At 37.0% G+C, this 13906-nt stretch overlaps 2 protein-coding genes across 7 annotated transcripts; both read right to left on the bottom strand.

The window, feature by feature from the left end:
• Positions 1-1643: 1643 nt before the first annotated feature.
• LOC137739751 (uncharacterized) lies at positions 1644-4888 on the bottom strand. 3 transcript variants are annotated; one of them, XM_088699767.1, is made up of 4 exons: positions 4791-4873; positions 3984-4172; positions 3206-3436; positions 1644-1970 (listed from the first exon to the last, which is right to left on the bottom strand). In XM_088699767.1, the coding sequence occupies exons 2-3, from the start codon at positions 4154-4156 to the stop codon at positions 3250-3252; spliced, it is 360 nt and encodes a 119-aa protein (XP_088555893.1). In that variant the 5' UTR covers positions 4157-4172; positions 4791-4873; the 3' UTR covers positions 1644-1970; positions 3206-3249. The 3 variants fall into 3 exon arrangements, with proteins under 3 accessions (XP_088555893.1, XP_068335547.2, XP_088555892.1); XM_068479446.2 differs by lacking the exon at positions 1644-1970 and having other exon boundaries at positions 3064-3436; positions 3984-4166; positions 4791-4888; XM_088699766.1 differs by lacking the exon at positions 1644-1970 and having other exon boundaries at positions 3064-3436.
• Positions 4889-5538: 650 nt separating this feature from the next.
• On the bottom strand, positions 5539-13606 carry LOC137739750 (serine/threonine protein phosphatase 2A 55 kDa regulatory subunit B beta isoform). Of its 4 annotated transcripts, none has more exons than XM_068479443.2 (14): positions 13092-13606; positions 11441-11544; positions 11227-11325; positions 10995-11114; positions 10155-10364; positions 9693-9784; positions 9196-9314; positions 8719-8842; positions 7605-7728; positions 6967-7035; positions 6783-6874; positions 6618-6695; positions 6453-6523; positions 5539-6320 (listed from the first exon to the last, which is right to left on the bottom strand). In XM_068479443.2, the coding sequence occupies exons 1-14, from the start codon at positions 13204-13206 to the stop codon at positions 6184-6186; spliced, it is 1554 nt and encodes a 517-aa protein (XP_068335544.1). In that variant the 5' UTR covers positions 13207-13606; the 3' UTR covers positions 5539-6183. The 4 variants fall into 4 exon arrangements, with proteins under 4 accessions (XP_068335544.1, XP_068335545.1, XP_088555891.1 ...); XM_068479444.2 differs by having other exon boundaries at positions 10158-10364; positions 13092-13602; XM_088699765.1 differs by having other exon boundaries at positions 5539-6314; positions 10158-10364; positions 13092-13602.
• Between the last annotated feature and the right edge of the window lie 300 nt (positions 13607-13906).

Below are 13906 nucleotides of genomic sequence, written 5' to 3'. Positions count from 1 at the left end.
TGTATTGTAACCATGTAGGTTTGATCGTAGAAGCAAAATAATAACATTCGGGTTAAAATTGGCGGGAATGCTAAAAAAATAGCATTGGATTCGAAAAATCATAGCCCAATATTAGTAGGCTGGTTGCCGTGTATGAGGCAAAGCCCTAAAAGGGTTTAATGGGCCACGAGTTGGCTGCAAAGGCAGCCCAATCATGGCTGCAGGCCACGAGCTGGTTCTGGGAAGGAACCCAGTAGCCCAAGCTACTGGTTTTGGGCCAAAATGGCGCAGGGGGACACGGGCCCAACATATGTGCTAGCCTGGGGTATGCGCAAGAAGCCCAGCCGCGTGCTGACTTCGATTTTGGGCCGTGGGAAACAAGCCCAGTCATCTGGGCTAGCTTTGGCGGTCGCAGGCTGTGATAGATGAGGAAGCCCAGCAAGCTAAGGCTTGTTGTAGGTGGGCCAGATCTAGGACAAAGCCTAGCAAGCACAAGGCTTGCTGGCAGGTTAGGCCACGCTATAAAGGACGGCCCAGCAAGGCTGCAGGCCTGCTGATGGGCTCGGGGCTTTAGGCCCGCGTAGAACCCAACCCAGGTCAAAGCCTGGTTGTCTGTGCAGGGGTAGCAAGCCCATGGGGCTGCTGCGAAGTGGTCCATGACGTCGAAACGATATCGTCCTAGTGATGGCGTGGCTACGGGCCAGTCATGTCAGCTTGGCGGTGCGACGTGGAGCCGCAGCTCAACCATGAAAAATCCCAATTTGTTTTTTTTTTTTTTTCGAATTCTAGGGTTAACAATTCTAATTGCTTCTAAATTAATTTCGATGTTTTGACTCACAAATTTCACGTAGCATAATTGCGTATTGCATGAGCAAATATATATATATGTTGACAAAATATATGAACACATATGCAATATATATAATTGAAAGGAAAAGATAAATATAGGGGGTTCATGCATCATGGGGAATGTTTTCATGCTTCAAGGTCGTTTCAAATATCTTAATTTATTTTAAAAGAACTTGATTGGCAGAAAACGATTAAGCCTTTGATTGTGTAGAATAGCCTCCTCCACGATCCTTCAGTTCCTTGGCTTTTGGTAAGAGCGTGCTGATAACATGTTGTATGCCTAATTTACTGAACTATACTTGGGACTAAAGAGAGAGGGCTGGCGGCAAGAGAAAGATGAGAGAGATGTAATTATGAAGTGTGTATTATCACCCATTGTGCCTTTATTTATAGTAGTAAGATAGGTTAAATCCTTACTCTAATAGGATTACAACTCTAATAGGATAATATCTAACCCTAGAGAATATTTCAAGATATCCATAGATACACTAGGATTTACACAATCACATTCATAATCTAATATGACTGCAACAAAAATATTATTTTCGCACCCACTATTATTCCTAAAATAACATCTAATATATTGTCTCTTAAATAAAGTTAAATCCTTACTCTAATAGGATAATATATAACCCTACGAAATATTTCAAGATATCCCTAGATACACTAGGATTTACACAATCACATTCCTAATCTAATAAGACTGCAACAAAAATGTTATTTTCGCACCGACTATTATTCCTAAAATAACATCTAATATATTGTCTCTTAAATAAAATAATATAAAAATAATAATAACGAGCAATTTACCCGGGGGTTGCCCATTCTAAAGACCATAGTTCACGCTATCTTTTCCAGTTTGTTGCTATTGGAGGAATTGGATAATCTGGTTCCAAGAACACCTGCATAAAAATGCAACTTAGTTAAAATAAAGGTTGCCTCTTGTTCTGGATTAAATTGTTCTTGAAGCCGTTTTTGTTATCGAAGGAATTGCCAGCTGAGACTCCATAACGGCCCAAAGGTGTGCGGCAATTGATTGCTGTGCCGACCATGGTGTTAGCACTGCTGCACTGCCCCCAATGGCTTCTGTGTAGAAGGCCTCCTATTCTGCATTAAATTGTTCTAGAAGCCGTTTTTTGCTCCTGTAAAGATTAACCACAGGCCAAATGGTTATTAGCTTTTTCTCCTAATTCCACACAATCCATGAGTGCAGCAGAAACAATACATGTACGGAATGAACGGTGATAAATAGTGATAGCCTGCATAGCAAGTAGGTATAAAGTTGGTAATAGAGGAATTGTTATCAAGACGATCGATCATATCCTGGAGTCATGACAGAAACTAAAGTCGCCAAATTCACACACACATAAAAAAAAAAAAAATAAAAAAAAAAAGAAAAAAAAAAGAGGAGATTATATCTGCTTTCCTGGTAGCAATTAGTCTATTAAACTATAGGATCATAAGATCGGCAATAGACATTACCTCGCCGGTAACAATTCTAACTTGTTTACAACAACTACAACAACGATAACAACAACAAAGCCTAGTAAGTGGGATCATTTGTATGAGTTGCAAAACGTCACTGCGCTCGGTTTTGTGTCAAATCTTCCGTTAGCTCCAAGTACTCCATTTCTTTTCTTAGAGTCTCTGTCCAAGTCTTCGTTGGATGTGTGGGCACACGAGAAAGAACAAGATTAACAATGAAGATATCTTTGTATTGATGAATTTTGAACAACATTAATATTGTCTACTATCTAAACGTATTAGTTGTCTACATTTTTTTGAAATCTTTTTCCCTTTTAAATTTCATCCCTCCTATCGATAATTCCTAAATTCGCTAACGCAAATGTATGATGATATAGAATTGGTGATACCGTATTTTCTAAAAAGTAAGACAATGCCGTTCTTTTCTCCAATAAAACATGTTTTGGTTTGGATTCTCCATAGAACACCGCCCCACCCCACATTGCATTTGATTTTATTAAGAGCCAGATCATATAAAACTGGAGGTTCTTATTCTTCTCCAAATATTAATATATTTTCAAGTTTAGTATGCATCTTCTCGATTCAATTCCTTGAGTTGAGTTCATCCAACTTAGTCAATGACAGATTGCAATTGGAAATTAAACCAAATATAAACTGATTTGTACACTTGAATAATTAATTTCAAGGAAAATCGACAACCAGATATCAGAAGATAGATCTGATTCCATGTGTGTGAACAGATTCAACTCATAAGCAGAACAAAATCACATTGAATTATTTTGTAAGCCATGTTTTGCTGGCTTTCCAGCTCAAACGTAAAAGATTTCAGAAAACAAAATTTTTCATGCAAAATCAAAATCGCCATTCAAGGTCACTTGCATGTAAAAATTACCAGAAACTAAACTGAAAGATTACTCCTAAGGTGGCGCCACCCTCTCAAACATAGTAGCCGGTAAATGTAAAGCCCCTTCCTATGATCTCACCGCCGCAGAACCAGGCAAAGCATTCAACTCCAAGGAGAGCAGCAAGGCCAGCATTCTCCACATTCATCTCCTCCTTGCTTTTTATTGCGTTCTTGAGATAGCCAACTTCCTTCCAGAATGCTTCATAACGAACTGGAATACTGCAGAGAAAATTAGGAGGAGAAAGTTACGCAATTGTTTAAACAAATCAAGCGTTCGTGCATTTTCTAGCATCTATGTGCCAACAAGTTCAATGTGATTCAGTAACTAGGATGATGGAAAATGCAACAAAATCTCTGGTCTATTGAACAGAAGATAAACTCAACTGATTATTATCAAGATATATATTGATGTTGGATTTTCAGCGAAGAAGATATGATGCAACATCTTCTAACACACACAGTCATTGTCCTGCAGTTATCGTTTATCAATTTGAGGAGGCCTGTTTTAGCCAAATGTTTCTTAGTTAGCCACATTTCGTACCAAAAGAAAACACATAATTGTACAACCTTGTAGTCGTGAAAAGTAGTGACTGAAAATCATAATCTGACAATTTTAGAAAAATTAGTGCAAGATTGGATTCAGCGCGCGTTCCTGAATCCTATCCAAGATCACAAGGAAGGTGGTGCTAGTACTACCAACAGCTGACTTGTCGGAACAAGAAATTTGCACTGACTTAGAAAGATAAAAAAGGAACAAGGGCAGAACCTGGCAAGACGAGTATAAAACAGTTGTTTTGCTAATGTTTGGCATTTCTCAATGGTGGGGGGCTCCTGGACATGGTGCTTGTTCTGCTCTACCATCTGCTTGTAATACGTACCTCCATTCTTGACTAAAAAGTTCGACGCCTGAACCAGCTTTGGTGGAAACTTTGATGCCATGGATACGAACCTGAAACTAAAAACGGCGCATTAATTCAAACAACAGAAAAATGTACTCAACAACATCCTGACGATGCAAGACAAAAAGGAGAAACTTTGATCAATATTGCAGTCCAAAAATATCCAAATCCTTTGATCATGATCACCCACCCACACCAAACAAAAATACTTGAACTAGGACAATCAAATCTGGACAGCTTCTGCATCAATCAGACAAACTTCTACAAGTACTCAATCTTGTGCTCCAAGTTTCAAATCAAATTGTAGGATCGATCATTACGATTACTTTGTTAAGATTTTAAGCGAAACGATACATGGTTGAATGATTATCAGCATTAGTGATCTCAACATATCTAATATAATAAAATTAGTCAATAACACCATATCAACAGTGCGTAAAAACCCAGTTCAGCAGTCAGAGCTCACTAAATTAATTAAAAAAAAAAATAGTATGTTTAATTATATAAATATAAATATTGTTAAAGCACAGGAATTGAACCTAGATTTTTACACAACAAGAAAACAACACAGTCCGCATTGAACATCCAACGCAGAAAATTTAAGTTAATTCAAATTAGAATTACTAATAGGAAAATTAACGTGAATATATTGAGAGAGAAAACCGTTAAAACACCTCGAAATGTCTTTGGGATTTGGAGTGAAACAGAAGCCCTAAACGCCAGAGAAGAAGCTGATCACTTGGCTACTATTCCGAAATTTATACTGTAGTGTAATTGGATATTATTTTCTTTACTCTTTGGGCAAAGGAACGCGTGGCAAAAAGAAAAGAAACTTTTTCTAATTTTCTTTGGAATTAAAATGTAAACTTTTTACTCAGTCAATAGGAGGAGAGTGGATTTCGACAAAAAAAATAAATAAAATTAAATAAAAAAGGGAGTGGTGAACTTATCCCATCCTTTTCCCTTTTCTTTAATTATTAATTATAACTTGACAAGTGGGTTGAGTTATGCACCCAATTCAGAAACTAACCTCTAAGCATGGCATGATTAGTCACGTAACAAGAGAAATAGAAAGAAACGTTTATGAGGTTATTACAAGTTATTTTTATTCGATGTGAAACGATCAAAGTCAGTGACACTCTTCCCCCTCGGTTACACGCACTCTACTTAGCTTCGATACCACTTGCCGTACACAGGAGGCTTGTCATTCAAGAAAAACAAATAGAACGACGCATGGTAACGAGCTCATTTGCTTCGTATATCAAAACTGAAGAGTTTGAGGCCTTGTCTCTAATGGAAGGGAAGCTAGTTAAATTTCACTTCAAGCACGACGTGAATACGAAGAAATCACTTCCAGCGGAATCCAACGGAGCAAAGGTTTAGAGCTGAATAACGTACAGCGGAAATAAATAAATAAAAAATAAACAGGAACGAGGCTCATGCATTTCCAAAGAGAAGGCTACAGCAATTATTTGCTTTGCTTTAGTTTACAGAAAGTTGGAAAGCTACAACAAAAACAATAAACATTCTTAATGAAATTTCAAGCATGACAAAGAATCAATAAAAAAATGAACTACAAGTTTCAACACCTCTAATCCCACCATGATTGTTTCAGTAAGAATTAAAACCTAATGGCAAATATAGAACATCCTTTTTAGATTTGTTGTAGGAGAGCTGCTACAATCTCATTTTCTTCCCACTTCAACCCAACACAAATTTCCAGACATAACCCCCCACACATCTTCTCTTTTAAAGAAAATGCAGGAGAAAAAGATAAGAAATGGGAAAAAAAAAAAAAAAAAAGGAAAACGGGGTTGGGAGGGGGAACAAAACGGAGATGCTGCTCACCGGAGGAACAAAATCAAGTTGGTTCTTCCTTGTGAATTCTGTGACAGCCACTTCCGGACCTTGAGAATGAAACCATATGCAACAGGTTCAAGAAGCACCTTGAAGTGTCAGAATTAATGTGGCCTCCAATTGACTGGTTGGTGGGAAAGCGATGGAAACCTTCTCCAGCAGCAACCCAAAAAAGCTAGCCAAGAAAGTACGTTTCTTCTTGGACCGTGTTTATGCGTAGTACATGTACAAGCTGTTAGCGGCGGCACAGGCTATTGAGTTCTCGTTCGGATGCCATGCCAAGTGCAGCAACTTTGTTGTGAAATCATAACAATTTCCATTTGCATCAACCCCGGGGCTTTCTGCTCCTGTGGTAGATTTTGTCGAGGTAGACAAATAATATTCTTTCAAGTAAATATACCAAACACAGAAAGGCCAACAAGCCAAAGAATGTTGAGCACATTAAGTCCATGGTAAAATGGCAAAGAGAAAGCACTTACCACGCCTGACAACTCGTGTTATACTACTGCTCAGGGACCTGGAAGGCCTAGAAGGAGTCTGAACTTGTCGCCTAAAACAGCAGAAAATACATTATATAATCATCAACCTTATCCATAAAATAAACTCCCAGTCAAGCTTCCTGATGTGTTTCGAGTTAAACATACCTCATTGGATTTTTGCTGGCTTCCAAGGTTGTTGCCTCAGTACTACCAGTGGCAGAACCAAATACACGGAATAGATTGCTGAGATCACATTAATAACATATTAACACAAGCCCAAATAATTTTTATAAAAATGACAGGAAACAGATACAAGGCACCAAAACAGACCTGTAAGACCCAGTTGCCACCCGCAATCCATCACCACTCAGACAACACTCAAATTTATCGAAGATAGAGTCGTTCTCATATAAATCACACAGCTGGATACATTTAAACAAGATAATCAGGCTTAAGCCCATTAAACTAGGCACAAATTACATGTTCACCTTTCGTCTGATGACAAGAATCTCACCTTAGGTCTTAAATATTCATGAACCTGGAAGGTTTGGACTGGACCTGAATCCATATTGATGTCCCATAACTGAAAAACATGTGAACCAGTTCAGATAAGAAAGCAGGGAGATAAAGATCTCAACCTCACATCACAATATGGGAGAGCGAGACTTTTTAGTTTAAGCAGCTACAATTTGACAGAAATCTCCATGCAACTTCATCATCAGATATAATGCTGAAGTAGTTATTGAAACTATCTAAAAGCCCTACTCTCCTCAAATAATTAAGGAACCCCAGTTTAAGACATGCTTTGGACGTTTAATTTCCCTTTAAAATCATCATTTGTTTTTGCGAAAGAAGGTAGGAAAACAAATAACAAAATCTTCCAGACCGTCATGGCCAAGATTTCAACATCCAATAGCATCTACAGGGAAATAATTCAATCATAGTCTCATAAATCAAGAGAGTTCCATACACTTGTCAAGGAAATGGAAGGCTAAGACCATATGTAGCTTTACAGCACCTAATGTCTATATAAAATACATCATTTTGCCACACTATGTTGCATTCAGGACGTTTAATATCCAAACATAATAGCATTACAGAGTTTTTATGATGAGATGAGCCAAGTGAAAAACCAACCAAAAAATAACAAACCTTAAGAGTCATGTAATCTCGGCTAAGTATATATCTTCCTTCCTTTCCGAACTTAATATCCGATATTGAAGCAATAATCTCTGTGAAAAATGATCTAGCACCAGGCGCCTCCGGTTCCTCAAATCTGCACACAAGATAATTTTAGTAAGAAATAATATATTTTACAAAGAGAAACAACAAAAAATTATGTATCATAAGTGATGCTATTTTAACCAGCGTATTGACAACAAAAAGGATTGGCAATGGATCGGTTTGGGAACAGAAATGCTATATCTATCCCCATAACCACGAAAATTAACCATCGGGTATTATCCATAACCATACCCACCGGATAACAGATTCCCCATCGGTTAACGGTTATATCCATCTTTGTCAATACAAAAAATATATTCACCCAATTGACGCATGATAATTTAGTAAATATTAATTTTGTCATTAAATATTTGACGTATAAAATGATTTAATTAATGGATATTGTGGAGCATAAAAATTAAAGCTAAACATTGATAACGTTGGTTGATCTTTGATATCTCCCATAAGTATTGAATTCTCATAGATTTTGATTCATATCAAAACTTTTGAACTTTGCCACAAAATGCAACTCACACAATGCAATTTTTGTATTCTCAAAGTGAGATTCAGTCAATAATAAATATACATACATACATATATATACACACACACACATATATTTTACACACACACACACACACACATATTATATAATATTTTAATATTATATTATATATTATTCAGTTTGGGTACAGGGACGAATATGGATTGGAGACCTTATAACCATATCCAAAACCATAACCGAATAATATTTACGGTTTTTCCCCATACCCAAAATATACCCGAATTTTCATACCCAAATCCATTCGAACTGTTATTCACAGTTATCGGATTTAACGGTTAAAATTGCCATCCCTAACAACAAACTCAGTACTGAAGAGAATAGAATTTCCCTCTCTTTTTTAATAATAAATGCAAGAAATAGGTGATCAAAACATATTATTCATCTCTCCAGTTTGCACTTAACACCTTTAGTCTTGTGTCCCCCTATGGTGGGCGGAATACAAGATGACAACAATAAAATAGAAAGGAAAATGCTTACAATTTAGCATGAGAATCACACAAGGCGGATTGGCGCAAATCAATGAGTCGAATGGAGCCTTTGGAACTGCTGTAGGCTAACGTATTACAATGGGTAGGGTGGAACTCTGCTGATGTTATCACCTCTGCAATAATACAAAATGGGCACTCAGAGTCATGCAAGTATTTTTGAACATCTAGCCAATAATCAGGGCCACAACAGTAACACCAGAAGAAATTAAAACCGTCCTTTATATTATACAGAGTCCAAATTGTAATTATTCCTGGCTAACTGAAAATTTGAATCTTCGAAAATCCCTCAGCTAGATGCACAAAGATGCACGGGTGGACACACATTTTGAATATTATGAACTTCAACCCAACTCCAAGCACCAGAAAAGTACTTTTTAAATGACTGAAACTTTTAACAACTTAAAATGTAAAGCAGAAGAAGAATATTTGACTACGACTGGGAATATGAATATATAATGAAGCTTACCGGTTAAATCTTCCATGTTTGCAGGCTTCACATCAACAATATTGAAACTTTGATTGCTAATTTCCAAGTTCCAAAGATTTATTCGCAGATCATCAGCCGAAATAAAAGTTTCACCATCACTAGGAAAAATGTAAGAGAGAGTTGGCAAACATTCATCGCAGGATTCCAAAAGTAGGCACACAAAGTATCTTAATTATGATATGCGAAAAGCCAATGATTATGGTTCTAATCAATTTTTACAGTTCAATGAAAAACTATTGACAATTACAAACAAGTTTTCCAGCTGCAGGAATTGGATAATGTTGTGCATGGTGAACTAAAAAATACGAACTGGCTATAAATTTTAGCAAGTTTAAAACAAGCATAAGGATTAAAACGTTTCATAAGAGTTGTAAGGCCCTGATAAACCCAAAAGTCAAATAGAAAGCTATATGTACTACTAATGGATGTCACAGACGTAAACTGAAGATACAATTTCAATAAAGAAATAGAGCCACCTGTTGTTTGAAATTGAATTGATATGATAATCATGAGCATGGGCATACACTCTTCGACATCTAGCGACTAGGCTAGTCTCATGGCTAGTTACCTACACAATCAAGTTTTAAAAGTTAGTTCGAGATGAAACTCAGAAAACAACCAAATGTTAAAGAACCCAAAGAAGGGGAGAAAGGGGTAAAAAAAGCCACAGTGTGCATTGAAGTGCCACGAGTAGAAGGTTTTAAAGATCCCAACTAGCTGAGTACAAGGATAATAAGCTTAATGTGAACAATTTGAGTCTTCTGACCTCATTTAATAAAATCAACACTCACTAATACATACATGCACATAAAAGCGTATAGCGTATGTATTATTATATATCAGACAATAACACTAAATGATCAAATGAAACAGCTTAACACAATGTGCTAAATTGCTAACATAAGAGACAAGAAGAAAATGATTGGGTTGAGTACTACCACCTGTGGCAATCGTAACAAGGGAATGCCTCCTGGTGGAAATGAAATATCATTGCTCAGACAACTGAATGATCTGTCTGGGCATCCTCCGTTTGCAAGAAACGTTTTAGGGCTACTCAAATTACTTGAACTAGCAAGACTGCCATTTCCTACAGCTTTTGAAGGATCCACATTCATTTCTGAAATTTTCTTCACCTTCTTTTCTTGGACCTGTTCAACACCCAACCAAATACAGCAAAAGAAATCAACGCATGTATGATGCGCACAATAATAATAATGTAGAGAAGATATTTGGATAAAATGTGTTATTTGTCATAATTTATTTTCAAGCTCCGAAAAAACTAATATACATGTACCAGATCACAGTTATATGAAGTACATCAACAAATTATATACACTTTTGAAAGCATTACATTGCAAAGTGACTATCTCTACAGCTAAGGTGAATATGACCTCCTCTTACATGCACAGACTGTTCAGTAATCAAGTGTTTCAATTTTCTCAGCAAGTCAAAGAGTAAGAAACCTACACCTATAGTACATAAGCTGCCTAGCACCATGCATCTATTCAAAGTCCAGACAATTGCATCTACAATACATAGAGCTATAAGCTGGCAGTCCAAATGTTCAAGGTCCTCAAAACAGACCCCAAGTAAAAGAGCTGCATGTATTCTCGTTCAGATTATGACATATTATACCATAAACGTGTAAGCAGACACACAGGGTTAGGTAGTTCAAATGACAAATTGGGCACCGTTTCTCTCATGCTGTCACCCACAATTATAAAAATAAAAATAATAATAATAATAATTAAACTGCTACAAGAGTGTTGCTTTCATACCTTCCAAAACTTAATTGTTTTATCATTAGTAGATAGAAGAAACAAGGCACCATTGGCTGTTTGGCACCATCTGATTTTGTTTATTTTCTCCTCTATTTCCAAACTCTTCAGATAGTCGAACTGACATAAAGGATATGCTCAGTGTAAATACAACCAATTTCAGTACATCGACCAAAGCTAAATTAAATATGATGGTGTGGTGATGCATTTCTAACCGAAAAGAAAAGAATACCTCAGGTTCATGGCTCTGAAACTCTGTTTTGTAACGGAACTCAGGATGCCTACTAGTTGGATAATCCATCCTCTCCAAATCCCTTCTGGAGCCACCATGCTACACATTACAGCATTCAAATACAAGTTCAAATTGCAGAAAAAAAAAAAAAAAAAAAAAGTATGGCATATAAACATTGAAATAACAGAAAAGGCTTGCAAGTTAAGAAACACACATCTTTCAAATCTGTTCTCTCAAAGAGAACCACCCGGCCCCCACGGTCACCAGTAGCAAGATGGTCGCCACTTTTATCAAATTCAATAGCAGAAATAATGTCAACTGCAAACAAATAAAAAAAAACGATCAAGTAAGAAATCTTATTGTCGTCCTCATGCTATTAAAAAAAAGAAACAATAAAGATTAATATGTAATGTAACTGGGAACAAGCCAAACACTAGAATTACACTTATCCATAGTTCCTCTCACTTATAAACCTTTACAGGCCAATTCTCCTTCTAAATAGACACAAGAATCCATTCCTACCATGTCAATGTTGTGTGCCAGCCATGAACCTCAACTAGTTAGGCTCTGCTATATGAATCGATTCTTACCCTTACCATCTGTCTTGTATTGCCTACGTACAATTCATTAATTGTTAACCATCTCAACCGTATTAGTCTTCCCATATAACTCTTTTCTCACTGATCCTTCAGCTCAATTAAAACCAAACCCTTAGGGTCTGTTTTCCATTTTTCTTTTCATCCCACTACAGCTACAACATTCATAATGCATCTATTCAGCCGTTTTAAAAATAAAGTATTATAGGGTCATAGTTTGGATCCAATCATCCATTTTGATCACAACACTATACTCATTTACAAGCACTTCTTCAAACTCTTGTTCATAGTTAGTAAACATATTAAGTTTTTCCAGTGTTCTCCAACAATAATGGTTTTAACATATAACAATCCAGAATTTGATTGGCACATTTTTAGCAAAATAAATGGTGAGGGTTCATGTATTGACTGCAACAATTAGAGTAGGGACATGGCATACTAGTATAACATGCCAATAAACCAATGCCTATGTCAAATTCTTCTTATGATCGATGAGTATTACTGTTGGATATGAAAATACTCCCAAATCGTTCATTTCCAACTGCATCACTAATCAAATTCTTCCAATACCTAATCCAGCCAATTAGTGGCAGCTCAACCTGAGTAACTGACCTTCTTACCACATAAGTAACCAATGTGTAAGTAACTACACAAAAATCTAGAGCACATTCAATAAATACACAAATTACTATAATGTGGTTACATTTTTCTCCTTAATAACATATAGATTCATGACAGACATATACAACTATTTAACCGATAGAGGAAAGACAGCTAACCACTGGCGTTTGATTTAAGTCCTACAGCATCCAGCAGGCACAGAACAGTCCACAATCAAAACAATGAATGGACAACAACAATAATGCAAAACTATATCGCAAAAATCGGCATGTTAACAATTTAAAAGAACCATTTACACGACCAAACAAGTGAAAAGTTAACTAAAATCGCAAAGCGAAACCACCACTAACTTGACTAAGCTCAGTTCCACACTGTTTGTTCATCAATCCATAACATAAAAAATGCAACCTGAACTCACATGCACATCTCTCCACCAGTTTCAGACTCAAAATTCACTCTTTTCCCCAAATCAGAGCAAAAACCCACAATCAAACACTAATGACTCAACGACCCAGATCCCGAAACACTAATTACTCAACGACCATGATCCGTAACAGATCATAAACTCAAAAACTAGCCATGAATGCAACACTTGAACAAAAATATCGATTGGATCCAAAAGAGTCGTGAAAGTTTCGAACAAAATACCTTCCTGAACTTCTTCACCGGCTGTACGCTCGCCGAAGACCTGAGAGAATTTCCACTCCAGAGGCGGTGGAGGACCCCCTGGAGCTGCAGCGACGACCTCATCGCCAACGTTCATTTCTCAAACACAAGCAGAATCGAATCAACAACGGCCCAAATTACCCAAACCCCAAAATTTCCAGCAATCCAATCAGCGCATCGAAGATCGCTTTCCCGGTTTACAAGATCACAGACAGTAGTGCAAAACCCATATCCGAAAAACGAAATAAACAATCACAATGCTTTCTGGGTATTTTCCAATTCAACCATTTCAACACAATAACAACAAAAAGCCTCTCTCTTTCTATGTCCCCAGTACACAAGCTCCCTCTCTCGCTCTCTCTCTCTCTCTCTCTCTCTCTAGAAGGAGAAAATTGGGATTTAAAATTAATTTTTGGCAGAGATTAAATATGACAAATCCTTCTTTTGGCTTCCGAGACAAAAAAAAAACACACCTTCTTTTTTTCTCTGTGTTAAGTCCTCTCTCAATTTTGGGCTTCTCTATTTGCGATAAGACCTGGTAAGGTGACAGATGGACGGTTGAGAGAGCTTGGTTGGGTTGTGCGACCTAAGGAGCTCAAGGATAGTGAGAGTGGTGTGATTTGATTGGTTGGTGAGGAGGTGCAGTGTTTTAAGCAGGTGAGGTTAAGATTAATTAAGGGATTTGGGGGAAAATGTGAAAAAGAATTTGAGAAAATTTAATTTTTTGAGGATGTGTTGAAAAGGATAAAAGGTGATTGTGGGAAGAGAAGGTGAGATGAGATTTTCTGAAATGACAT

Source organism: Pyrus communis, chromosome 9 (genome assembly GCF_041283825.1).
Source record: "Pyrus communis isolate YQ-2024b chromosome 9, ASM4128382v1, whole genome shotgun sequence".
Taxonomy (NCBI): Eukaryota; Viridiplantae; Streptophyta; class Magnoliopsida; order Rosales; family Rosaceae; genus Pyrus; species Pyrus communis.
The sequence above is the reverse complement of the archived record's forward strand: the minus strand, read 5'-3'. Positions and strand labels throughout refer to the sequence as shown.